The sequence below is a fragment of the Podarcis raffonei genome, chromosome 13 (assembly GCF_027172205.1).
Source record: "Podarcis raffonei isolate rPodRaf1 chromosome 13, rPodRaf1.pri, whole genome shotgun sequence".
NCBI classification, from domain to species: Eukaryota; Metazoa; Chordata; class Lepidosauria; order Squamata; family Lacertidae; genus Podarcis; species Podarcis raffonei.
The window spans coordinates 12,196,777-12,210,400 of record NC_070614.1 but is presented as its reverse complement, the minus strand read 5'-3'; the positions used below and the strand labels follow the sequence as shown (position 1 = coordinate 12,210,400).

The 13,624-nt window shown below is 43.5% G+C and overlaps 1 protein-coding gene across 11 annotated transcripts in view; it reads left to right on the top strand.

The window, feature by feature from the left end:
* The window catches only part of TANC2 (tetratricopeptide repeat, ankyrin repeat and coiled-coil containing 2), a 193,489-nt gene that overhangs the window by 142,266 nt on the left and 37,599 nt on the right, over positions 1-13,624 (top strand). For all 11 annotated transcript variants that reach the window (XM_053363720.1, XM_053363716.1, XM_053363718.1 and 8 more), the window contains 3 exons: positions 1,321-1,510; positions 6,872-7,135; positions 12,392-12,517. In XM_053363720.1, coding sequence (XP_053219695.1) covers positions 1,321-1,510; positions 6,872-7,135; positions 12,392-12,517 — 580 coding nt within the window. The remainder of the gene's footprint in view (positions 1-1,320; positions 1,511-6,871; positions 7,136-12,391; positions 12,518-13,624) is intronic.

The following is a 13,624-nucleotide window of genomic DNA, read 5'->3' as shown; positions in this document are numbered from 1 at the left end:
TCTGTTATGCAAAGGAAATACTTTATTGGTTGCTCTTTTTCAAAAAATTAAATTTGGCATGAAAAATGTTCCCTGTGAGAAGAAGGGGAGCTGTTTTGATACGTCCTTCTTTATCTGAGTACAAAATCATTGTCATATTTTGTGAATGGAAGAAGCACTTACAAAGCAAAATCAGATGCCAAGAGAGCTTCCTGAGCAGAGTCATTGGGGAAAGTGCCAGACTGCAAGTCTTTATTGGATTTCCTGTATATATTGTGCCAGGGATGCTAAAATAGAAGGAAACTCAAATAGTCTTCTCGGCTTTCACAGCTGTCTTGCTTGGGTAGAAAACCATTTTTGCCAATGTTCTTCAAAATGCTGCCATTCCGGTACTCGTATCTAGCGCAAATAATGACATTATGCTGGTTAAAATATGTGTTGCTTACTACTGGGGAAAAGCGGAAAATAGAATTATGTGTGTCTTTTCTGTGGCTAGCTGTCAAAGTAGCAGGTATGTGGGATACAATTGAAATACAGCATTTTAAATAGGTATTATGTGAGGAGGCTATCAGTTCCAGATACAATGCAACTTGGGGTGTACTTTCAAGTATTACACCAGCAGCCCGTACTAATTTTGCAAGTTTTTGTTGAAAGAATGTGATTTTAGTGTATTCTGCACCAAGAGAAAATGGTAGGACTTAGAATGGCCTGGAAGTGTAAGAGAGGTTACTTTAGAACCATTGTCTTAGCCCAGATGACATTCCAACAGCCAACTACCGTATTTTTCGCTCTATAAGACGCACTTTCCCCCTCCTAAAAAGTAAGGGGAAATATGTGTGCGTCTTACGGAACGAATGCAGGCAGGAGGCTCTGCTCAGCGCTCCCTTTAAAGAGCTGCGTGGAACGTGTGTGTGGCTCTTGGGGGCTTTTCCCCAAGGAGGGAGAAGGGCTGCCCTTCTCCCTCCTCGGGGAAAAGCCCCCAAGGGCCGCACACACACACTGTGCGCTCTTTAAAGGGAGCACGGCTCTTGGGGGAGCCTTCCTCCCGCTGCCCCGGAGAGGCTGCGCGCGGCTATCCCATAAGCCAGAACAGCAAGAGGCTATCCCAGAAGCCAAATCCCTCTTGCTGTTCTGGCTTCTGGGATTCAGAATATTTTTTTTCTTGTTTTTCTCCTCCAAAAACTAGGTGCGTCTTATGGTCTGGTGCATCTTATAGAGCGAAAAATATGGTGTATTTGTTGTTATACTATATAGATGCTGAAGTATGAGCCAGAGTTCAGTGTCTGAATGCTATACGAATAGATTGCAGTGACTGAATTGTTCCCGTTTCCAATTTTGCAGACCTCAGCAGTGTCCCAACGAATAAGTCCTTGTTCCACGCTGACCAGTAGCACTGCTTCACCACCTGCCAGTAGTCCCTGCTCCACCCTCCCTCAAACTAGCACCAAGGATGTTATAGCAAAAGACTGCAGTTATGGAGCTGTCACCAGCCCCACTTCTACTCTTGAGAGCAGAGACAGCGGCATAATAGGTGAGTCATGTTCATGGGCACCAGTAATGCTATGTGTCTTGGAATCATGTTTAATAGAATGTTAGTGACTTGCAGAATTGGCATGAAACTGCTGAATTAAAGCTTACTAAGACTGATTCTATTTGCTCAGGCATGAAAAGAAACAATACTTTCCTTTCCTACTACAGGATTAACTTAATAATGAGAGGATGATTGTATTAATACAAAGTGCTGCTGTTATGAATGGTCACTGTGCTTATTTTGCACACAGCTAAGCGTCAATTTAATAGTTGTAGAGTGTACTTTTTGCATTTCATTGCCATTTGATCCCACTATGGACCACTTACACACCCACCCACCCACCCTGAGGATATTATTTCATTCATTGGGTGAAGTGAACTTTAGTCAATTAAAAGCATATGCCATAATAATTCATTAGTCTTTAAGGTGCAACAAGACTCTTTGTCATTCTAACCTTTCTTTGGGGTAGAGTATATCCATGGGATGCTCAGTAGATGAGCCCTCCAGTTAACTTGCAGAGCTTGGATCAAGAAAAGCAGTCTCTCAAAATAAATGTATTTCACAGAGTCATGATCAGCTGCAGAATCCCTATCATAGTACTGTTTTTTTCTCCTGTTAGCAACAAAGTGCAAAGCTTCTCCAGGTCCTTGTGCCAAGGTGCAAAGGGGACCTAACTGCTGTTGTCACCTTGGCTCAGAAATTTGCTTCCATCGGCAGTAACCCTGATTCCCAGATTGTTCAGGAAAATCAGCACTGAGAGAGTAGATATAATCTGTGTTACCTCTCAATAGTACCCGCTAGTGAAGCTATTGATGTGATACCAGAGAGACTTCCACTGGAGCGCAATCTTATCAACTCAGGGACTGGCAAATGTCTGCCTCTTGCTTATCTGACAGAAATGATCTCAACAGCTTTCTACAACACAGTTTACGAAGTAATGTGGAAGGTGTGTATTATGTAGTGCTGGAAGAAGAGAGCCATAGCTCTTTGTGCTTCTTTCAAGTAGAAATTAGAATTGCCTTAACTTGTCCTGGCTCTCCTCTGTTCCCCCAATCCTTAAAATACTTAACCAACTTTTTAAAAGATGGAGTTTTGACATGGGAAAGAGGATAGGTTTATGTGTATCAATATAGCACTATCTTGCCATATTCAACATTTTCTGTTGCCTCAGTAATAAAAGTTTTAGCTGCCAATTTCTTTGTGCAAGACATTTACCTCTCAACCCTTACTCTATTCTCTGCAGTAGGAAAGTTATCAAAATAAGTCTAATATATACTTCCCCATTATAAATTGTTAGAATTTCTTGTTTGAAATAATGAAAGGCAAAAAGGTTGATCCAAGTGTAGCTAGAAAACAGATTAGAGTTACCCTTTTCAGTGCAAGCTGTATTAAGAGCCACGTGTATCCAAAAGTAAATTCTAAAATAGCAAGCAAGTTTGTTGTATATTTGTTTCAAATGAGAAAAAAGAGAGATTTGTTCTCACCCAACACCATTCCTTTGATGAACCACATTTCTTTAACCAGAGGCTGCACTGGAGGAGCCTGTTCTTGCAGAAATATTCACTGCTTGGTTCATTTCCATGAGGATCACGTGAAAATTCTAATCAAATGCTTGTTCAGTGATCTGTTTTGCTTCAGTGGCATCTTGGTAGGTCTGGCTCATAAGTCTCTCCAAATCCGCTGCAACTTCTCTCAGAGAGTCATCCTTTTTCTTTCTTCCTCTTGTCATTCCTGCTCTGGTTCCTGGCCCACTCTGTCCTGTGGTTTGATCTAGACCTTTGATCAAAAGCCCTGAAGTCTTCATCTGGGGCCATCTCTTGCTGGACTTGAGAGGTTGAGCCATTCAGGCTAACTGCCAGTAGTTTCTGTTTCTTTCTGTCATCTCCATTTTCCTGAGCATGGTCTCAATATGAGGCAGATATGCTTCTCAGACTGCCTGGCTTCCACAGGCTTGTGAATTAATCCTACTGTAAGAGATTTGATCCATCCCACCAAGGCCTTTACACGAGGCTTTCAACAAGGTGAAAAAGTTTAAGGGTTTCCCCCTCACCAATGGCTACAACTAAATCTCCTACAAGCCACTATTAGAATAGGTTGCACTTTCACTAGTCAGCAGCTATTCATATAGCTTTTTGCTCTAGTTTGCATTGGAAGGTCAGAAAGTAGATGAAGCCTGCTTATTTTCAGCGTCTGACTGTAGTACTCCAGTCCAAGCTCATTAGATACTCATACATCCTGTGGAATGTCTTAACCAGACTCAGATGGGATCTGTGCAGCTGGGCTTTTAGGTCAGCTTTGATCCCTTTAGCTGCTGAGCAAGCAAGGCTTTCACCTATTCCTGTGCAGCCTTCAGGGTTGCTTTAAGTCATCTTCATCTCCTAGTGGGATACCCTGATTCTACTAGAAGCACTGCGGCAATTTTCTACATATTGGCTAAATCACATCACATCACAGTTTCTCCTGAAAGAAACATTGCTCTACTTCTGACACTAGGGTTAAGCACTCCGTACTTTCTCAAGTATGAGTAATCCAGGGAACTGTACTATGGGATTTAGTTTCCTTTGAATGAAAGTACGCTACATACTTAAGTTGTCACTGAAGTATCTGTTTTATTTACAAGCATAGTAAAATGAAATAGATTTCAAAAACAGGCAGTAAAACTGGTGACCCAAGGCAGCTCCCCAGCAGAAGCCAGTGCAGATGAACTCACATCTGCCTGCCTGCCTGCCTGTCTACCTCCATCTGTGTCCAGATCTGTCTGACTTCAGCATCTCTCCCCCATCCACTTCTAGTGTTCATCCTGTCCTTCCTCTAAACTCTGATGGGTGCCTTATTTCAAAGGCATGGGAGGGGAAGTCCCTGGCTACCCATTGGTTTAACAATAGGTCCATTTGCGCTAATCAAGGCAGCCAAACTCATAACAAAGATTACTAATGGAAGCAATAGAAGCCTCAAAGGAAATTTTTTGCAAACTAAGTTTATCGTTCTTAGATTTGTCGGTCCATGTTGAGTCTGCATATTATCTCACTTCAATTGCAGTTTCTCTCTGCCTCTCTCATAACCCATAAAGCAGAGGTTTTCAACCTTTTTAGGCCCACGGTTCCCTTGACCAACTACATTCTTTCTGCATTGGATGCCTGCCCCCCAGCCCTCACACTTCCTTTCTAAAGCAAAGCTCTGGTAGGGTCCTAGAGTCCTCCTTCCTTCCAAAGCATAGTTAGTGCATTCCCAGATTTGGGAAGTGGTGGGAGGGCTCTAGGACCCTGCCGGAGCCTCTCTTTGGAAAGGGGGCAGGGCATGGAGTGTCAAATTGTGTGGCCTATGGGTTCCATGTCAGAGTACTCTTGCGGCCCACTTGGTATGAAAAGTTGGACTGCCCTTGTTTATAGCTTGCTAAGATAATTTCATACGGTGATGTATACACTAAGAAGATCTAGAAAAATCTAGTTGACCAGATTTGTGTAGGGCGGGGGAAGTTCCTCTGGTCAAGCTCATAATTGGGCTTAGGTAATTGGTTTGTTTATTCCTTGGCCAGTTGCGAGCCAAATTGGACATCATCATGCACACTCCACGATGTCTTTGACAGTGCAGTGGGCTCCAATCCCACCTCCAACTGTTCCCCTTCTACCCCACAAACTTCTTCCTTGCTTGCTCTCATTCACCAATGTTTTTCCAAACTCCCTTCTAACGCATATTGCCGCCCATGTGCCTGGCTGCTAGATCCAGTGGCAAAGGAGGCAATAGCAAGCCTCTCCCCACCCTTCACCCCGATCTCCAGTTCTGGTGCCTGCTGCACTGCTATGCAATGTGCTTGATGCAAGCACACAGGGAAGTACAATGTGCTGGGAAGATGGAGAGTCGAGAGAAATGTCTATCACTTATTTCCTCACTCCTTCTTTCAGCCAAAGCAGCAGGAGCAGCCAAGTAAGTGGATAGAAAAGAAGGAGGCTTGGAGGATCATATGCATTGGGGGTGGCAGGGTCATGGCTTGAGGGCTGTGAAGTGTTGAATTCTCCTTTGCCTCAGATTGAATTCTAAACGGCAGAGAACAGACTCCAAATTTCATACTTCAGGGCTGGGTGATATATTGCCTGCATACACAGAAGCCCAGAGCCAATGGCTGGGAGTCAACCAATGAGTCCTATCAGCAGAATCCCTGTGCAAAGGCTCCTCTTTGCACAGTGGGGATTCTCGCTCTTCCCCTGCTTGCCCCCCAAAATTGGTTTTGGGGAGTCAGGAGAGTGGGGATTGTTTCATCTGGCAAGCTGAAATGCTTGCCCTGGCGGAACAAATTGCCTTAGTGCAGTGTTGAGTTCCACCCAGTGATTGTGTCCTGTTTGAATGATAGCTAAATTAACCCCGTTGGAGGTAATGTGAGAGAATGACAGAGAAGTGGGAAGTAGCCGTCATCTTGAGTTCACTGTAGCAATGAGCAGATTGATCAACAGAACAGCTGAGAAGAAAAGTCAGGGCTCCTGTATATATTATGTTGTAAGAGCAAAACTTCTGCTTAATGATGAACTCCAGCAACTAACCGTTTGGCCTTTGTGATCTTCATGTTTCCTTAAATACAATTTGTGGTGTTATATTTTTCAAACTGCAAATGTATATTTGCATATTCATCTCCCCTGTAATTCCAAAACTTTGCATTTATGTGGCAGAATAGTTGCCATATGTCATCTTATATTCTGTTTCTGATTGTCAAGGGAAAAATATACATGCTTGCATCACTACAGTAGACAACACTCATGCATAAGAGGAAGGGGGAGGTATCAGCAAACTGAACTTCAAGGTTTGCAGAAAACAAAACAAATAAAACCCAAAAGGTATCAGCAAAGATCCTGGTCTTTCTCATTTAGTTGTTGTTTTTTTGCAAAATTCAGAGCAAGTGCAAATAATTGTCCATATTGCAGGTTGGAAGGGCATATATCTGGGAGAGAGTGGCTTAACTGCAACATTTTGTTGTGTGGACCAATTTGGATTCCATAATCTTTGAATTTACAGTTCACTTTTGGGTATCTGAATGCAATGCAAAATTATGTTAGGGTTGTCAGATGGTTAACTGAGAGACCACACCTAAAATTTGTACCTGCAGCACCAGCTCTCTGCTCTAGCCTTAACACTGTTGGTCCCATTGCTCACCAGAGATCTAGGCTTGCCCCACAGCAGACAGGAGTGGGTAGTATACAGATCAGCAGTGGGGTAGCAGGCCAGAAAGTGCAACGGCTGCATTCATACTCTTATAAGGCAGCTGAAGAAATAGACATGGTTGAACTATGGCAATCCTTTCCTTCATCTGTAGAGTCACGCTTGAATTAACTGCCTCCTTTGTTATTCATGTTCTCTGTTTGTTTGTTACAGCAACACTGACAAGCTATTCTGAAAATATGGATCGTGCTAAGTATGGAGGGGAAAGCAGTAAAGAATTAGGATCTGGAGGAAACTTGAAACCTTGGCAGTCTCAAAAATCCAGCATAGACTCTTGTTTATATCGAGTGGATGAAAACATGACGGCCTCTACATACAGTTTGAACAAGATCCCTGAAAGGAACTTAGAGACTGTTTTATCCCAGTCAGTACAATCCATTCCACTCTACCTTATGCCTCGCCCAAACTCTGTAGCAGGTAAGAAATTCTCATTAAGTCCTAAGGTAAATTGTAATTAATGGTGAGCCAGAAACTCGTTACTTACATTTTTATTACCCCTGTAAAAAATTGTGTGAATGCTTCAGGTGTTTAAAATATTATTTCTGAAATAACATCCCGCACTAACTTTACATTTCAAGTTATCGAGTGTCTCCTAGTTTTGTGTCCCATGGATCCTGCCTATCTCTACCTCAGTTGTGTCCTTGGCTATGAGAAACTTGCTGAAGGATTACACAAAGCAACATCTCCACTCCTGGTAGTTTCAGAAGTGCTTGCACAATGTCACTTGCTCACTACAAACTCTAATATTCTGTCATTTCCCCTACTCCTAGGAACAACTTTAATCCAATCTGGGTCTGCCTTACTTCCAACTAACTCTAAGTCAAACATTTCTATTGGGTAGTCGCCAATTCTAAATTGACGAGTAACTCCCTAGAAGAATTTCACATGCAGGCAGCTACCATTTTAGGTGCATCCATGTTGGGTGATAACCCCGAGGCTGGTGCCTCCCGCCCAATGAAGCATCGCCCGGAATTCATCACTCCAGTCTTGTCACGCTGATGTGACCCATATCCAAGGACATGAGCACACGGCTAGCAGAGTCCAAACAGAAGCTCAACCTTGAGGAGTAACATCTAAGCCTAATTTATTGCAAATTAAATCAAACGTGAGAGAACAATAGCTATACAGAGCGGAAACAGCGTATCTCCCTTCCTGCTCACAAGACTCCAATAATCAGTGCTGGAATGTAAACAGACATGTGACATGTAACAATCCCACACATCTGCAGCACCAGAGGAATGGAATTCTCAACAGTCCAATTGATGTATGATTGCTGACACGTGGGTTCTTTTGGACCCGGAAGGGGGTAGAACCGGGGTGGTGGTGGTGTAATGGGGTGCAATGGGGGCAGGGCACACTTATGTGCATTTAGGAGATGCACACGGGAGCCGGGAACAGAACCCACACACAAAATGGTTGGTGCTTGTCACAGACCTCAAGTGCTACCCGGAGAACCACGAAAGGTTTATATCAGTGATATTGCAGAAGCAATATCCCACAGCTGGTGGCGCTGTGGGTTAAACCACAGAGCCTAGGACTTGCCGATCAGAAGGTCGGCTGTTTGAATCCCTGCAGCGGGGTGAGCTCCCGTTGCTCGGTCCCTGCTCCTGCCAACGTAGCAGTTCGAAAGCACGTCAAAGTGCAAGTAGATAAATAGGTACCGCTCTGGCGGAAAGGTAAACGGTGTTACCGTGCACTGCTCTGGTTCGCCAGAAGTGGCTTAGTCATGCTGGCCACATGACCCGGAAGCTGTACGCCGGCTTCCTTGGCCAATAAAGCGAGATGAACCACAGAGTCATCTGCGACTGGACCTAATGGTCAGGGGTCCCTTTACCTTTACCTTGGGACACAGATTTGCTGAGCTTGTATGCTTGGGAGAGGTGCCCATCAAACATTGCTTCCTTCATAATTTGCCTACAGCTGACAAATGAAATTCTCCACATGGGTGGGGGACATTTCTTCCCAGATGTCTCAGTGCTGGACGCAGAGGCACTGGAGAAAAGTCTTTTGTTTCATTATAAAGGAGAGGTGAAAACATAAGCTAGTGTAGTGGTTCCCAAACTGGTCCACGGACCACCAGTGGTCTACAAATTTCATTCAAGTGGTCCACAGTGTGTTGATAAAAAGGACAAATAAAGATCATACAGCATCTAGCGCACTACAATTATTACAACAGGCAGAAAAAACAACTAAATGGTCTGCCAGGACCCTCAGCAATTTTTAAGTGGTCCATGGAGGAACTGTTTGGGAATCACTGAGCTACGGGAAGCTAGCAAAGCCTGTAATAAAATTATTTGCAAATGCTATTGGTTGCTTGAGTTAGGAAGCTTCCTAGAACTTACTTGGTTAAACAAGCCTAAAGGCTGCATAGCTTTTCCCCCCTCGAAGTTTGAGAGCATCACTAGACTTGCTCACCTTGTCTGTGAATCTTTTGGGGCAGGGTGCACTTATTTTGGAGCTGATATTAATATTCAGGGCTTAGGACAAAAGATAGGTGGGATTTTGAACCAATCTGATATAGTACATTAAAAGTCAATTTAAAATAGCTGGTGACTCATTTCCAACCTGAACTGAGGGAAGTTTGCCCATCCCTAGTTTATATCACAAGGGCTTTATAGAATCATTAAGTACCTTTAATCCTAGTTAAGCTATATTTCCTTCACTCTTGGAAAGTTTTATCACAAGCTCTGCTTCCCCTTTTCTTTTGCAATAACTTGTGATTAAGTGTTACCTGGAAACTAAATCTGACAGCATGACCTGAAGACACATGATCCAGAAGTCTTGCTAAACTTGAGCAGGCTTGGATATGGTACGATTTCGTGGGGAAAAGTCATGATATCAGTGAAATAAAATGTTTATGTCAGCAGCCCCCCTCCAAACTCCAATGGACCCTAGACTGCAAGGCATTGGCTAATATAAATGGGGGGCGGGCAGTAAAAGGTTTAAGATTGTAGGCTATACTGGTATCTAGATCCTGATAACTTTCATTTCTCCAGTCTTTGCCACCCTCAGCTGTCTGAAGATCTCTTCTCCCTTAAACAGTTCCAGCCCACCTTTCCTCTCTTGCTAAACTTCCTCCCAGAGCACCTTACTTCTTTCAAAGACCCCCTCAAAATCTACTTTTTTGTGACGCCTTTGACACAGTAGCCTGGTTTGCATGTAATGCTGAGTTAAACTGGCTTACCTTGAACAAGAAAATTCTGGCCACCTGGCTGATCCCCTGCTCCTCTCCCTCCTTCACTATCAGGAGCTAAGTGATTTGGCTTAGTGTTATGTCTGAAACGGGGTTTGCGATTTGTCTCACTCCAGACGAGCCAGGATCTGTAAAAAAGCTTTGTTCATGGCTTGCCATTTGTGGTTTGTTTGGGAGAGACAAGTCCCAAGCCCGGATTTGCTTGTAATGCTAAGCTCCTGGCTTAGCTCTTCGCAGCACAGCAGCAGGGAGAGCAAGGAGCGAAGCAGCTGCCAGCTTCACATTGTGTGATCAAGGCCACTCTCCTTGTGCCTTACTGCCTAAGTATCTTTAACTGAAGTAGCGCATATTCTTTTCCTGTTTTCCTCTGCCTGCCTCCACTTCCCTCTTCTTCCTTTGTTGTCTCCATTGTGTCTAACTATAGATTATATCCCTTTGGCAAAAGGACATCGCCTCTTGTAACTCAGCAAAGCAACATGCACACCAATTATGCTGTATAAACCAGTCATCTTCATTGCCCAAAATAGCCTCATATCTATAGAAATCTTTGACATGCTTCTTAGGACAAAGAGGTCATTTCTCTCTCCTTTCACCATAACTGTTCTTCATATATTCTCCACCTTTCTGCTGAAATAATACTTTTTTTTTTACTGTGGAACTGTTCAAAACAACATTTTAAAAGCATCTAAGGAATTTGTTTATTGTATTTATTCGTTCAATAAAAACTCAAAAGTATTTTACAAAATGCAAATGCAAGTGACACCTTTTGCTTTGTGTGGTTGTATATTATACTTAAAATTACATATACATTCTGTGCCGGTTTTCTTTTTCCTGTTCCACGCAATCTTAATACCTCTCTTGCAGTTCTCCTTTGTGGGCTGAGTAAAAGGAAAATACAGATTGAGTGATTTTTGTGTGCATTGGGCCTTAAGTATTTTGCATTGTTAGTGACGGAAGCCATTCAGCATTCCTTAATTTCAGCTGAGAATATTTACAGTGTACAACATCATTGTTTTCTATGTAAGCCTTCTAAAGAACTAATCAGGCTAAAGGTACATTGCAGTATGCTGCTATATCATTTTGTTCTCACAACAGCCCTTTGAAGTTGGCCAGGTGGAGAAATAATTGCTTGCTCCAGGCTGTGGTTTATGGGTGAGAAGGTATTTTTGACCTGTGGTTTCTCTGTAACATATATTTTAGCCTTATGAACAAAGAGCTGCCTCCACCTAGTTATCAGGGTTGAAATGCATCTATTTTCAGGCATTCCATACACCTACCATTAGGTGACATGAAGGCATTTTATAGCTGGATGGAAGTATTCATGGCAATGAAGTGTTTGCTTCATCAAACTGCAAAAGGGTCACTGAGAGAGTTGGGAATCTATTTACCGCAAGGTTTCAGGCTCCAATATACTCATAAACAAATCCCAGGAAAGGAAGGTCCAACTCTGTATGAACTCAAGATATAGTACCTGACATGATATATATTCTCTTGGAACTACTCAGTCTAGGGCCAAAGAAATAAACAAGTGGCTAGGTAAAGGTAAAGGTACCCCTGCCCGTACGGGCCAGTCTTGACAGACTCTAGGGTTGTGCGCTCATCTCACTCTATAGGCCGGGAGCCAGCGCTGTCCGCAGACACTTCCGGGTCACGTGGCCAGCGTGACGAAGCTACCCTGGCAAGGCAGAGCCGCACACGGAAACGCCGTTTACCTTCCCGCTAGTAAGCGGTCCCTATTTATCTACTTGCACCCGGGGGTGCTTTCGAACTGCTAGGTTGGCAGGCGCTGGGACCGAGCAACGGGAGCGCACCCCGCCGCGGGGATTTGAACCGCCGACCATGCGATCGGCAAGTCCTAGGAGCTGAGGTTTTACCCACAGCGCCACCCGCGTCCCATAAACAAGTGGCTACTTTTAGGTTATTTTGCTTAGGGAAGTTAATATAATTAATTTAAGGAATCTTGCTCTCCAGTCTTTAGAAACCTGCAGGTTTACATTTCTGTCTTTTTCTAAATTAATAGATATTAACATTCTAATAAACATGACCAACGTATCTGATGAAGAGTTTTTGTTGACTTTTCTTTGGTCCTGTGTTAAAGAGCATGAATTATTTGCTTTGATCCAATGAGCGCAGCTCAGATGCTATACACCAGGGGTTGAGACCGACCAACCTGTAGGCCAAATTAAACCTGCCAGGCCCTGGAGGTTGACCCACCCAACAGTTTTGGACAAAGCATGCCCACGTTTTTGGGCCTGGCATATATGAAAGTTCAAACTGCAGGTTAAGGAAGAAGAATCTCCAGCGCACTTTCGGTATGCCTCTGATTCTTCCTTTTGAAGACAAAACACTACACTTTTGAATATGGTGCCTTTTTCCGTCACCCTTCAATATGTATTGAATGAAGAGTGCTGTATATTTACTATAATGTCTTAATACCAATCCCAAAAGTGTGTCTCATCAAGCATTCTATTCATTGGCAGCCACAAGCTCAGCCCATTTAGAAGATCTAGCTTATCTAGATGAGCAGAGGCATGCTCCCCTACGAACATCACTCCGGATGCCTCGTCAGAGTATGGCTGGTGCCCGCACACAACAGGACCTAAGAGGTAAGTATTATATGTGTGCTGCTGTGACTTATCCCGGGGTCTTCAGCAGCTACCACCCTAGTACAGATGCCGACTGAAGGTGTCCACATTCTGAGAAGGAGCCTAGTGTAGTCTGGGCTATCTCTGGCTGCGCTCCAGTAAGTTATGCTGAGCTATCCAAAACATAATTGGAGTTGCTTTAAAGCAGGGTTTCCCAAACTTGGGTCTCCATTTGTTTTTGGACTACAATTTCCATCATTCCTGACCACTGGTCCTGCTGGCTAGGGATGATGGGAGTTGTAGTCCAAAAACACACCAACCCACACCAAAAAAAACAACAACAACCAGCTGAAGACCCAAGTTTGGGAAATCCTGCTTTAAAGTACAGTAGTAAGATTTAAATAAAAAATAATTACCACCTTTTTGGCCACTAATAGAACAATACAGTGGTACCTCTAGATACGAACGGGATCCATTCCGGAGCCCCATTCACATCTAGAGGTAAACGTAACTAGCGACGGCACGTCTGCGCATGCGTGTGTCGCTTTTCATCGCTTCTGTGCATGTGTGTGACGTCATTTTGAGCGTCTGCACATGCGCAAGCAGCGAAACCCGGAAGTAACGCGCTCCATTACTTCCGGGTTGCCGCGGAGCGCAACTCGAACGCGCTCAACTCGAAGCGTATTCAGCCTGAGGCATGACTGTATAAATGGTGCTATCCACATACAGTATGAGAGCTTATACGTACTGGGAGATTCTCCAGCTATGGCAAAAAAGACTGTATATTAAGAAAGATTACTTTATATATTTTAAAAAGAGGCAGGGAGAGAAACCTTTTCAAATGTATGTGTGGTGGTGGGTGGGCCTTTGTATCTGCAATGTCCTTCCATACTAACAGAATCTTAAAAACAGTTAAAAGCTCCATAATTATTGAAAGACGGAGCAGAATATCCAAAATAGAGGAAGGGAAATCTGTCTACCCCTGTTTTTATAGTCGGTATTCAAAAAGAGAATGTGGTATGAGGCCGTTGGGGACCCCCCCCAATCCCTTCCCATCGAATTACATTTCCTTCTGCCTTTTTTGAAATTTTCCAACTTCTCTGTATTTGAGCAGTGCTATGGTAGCCA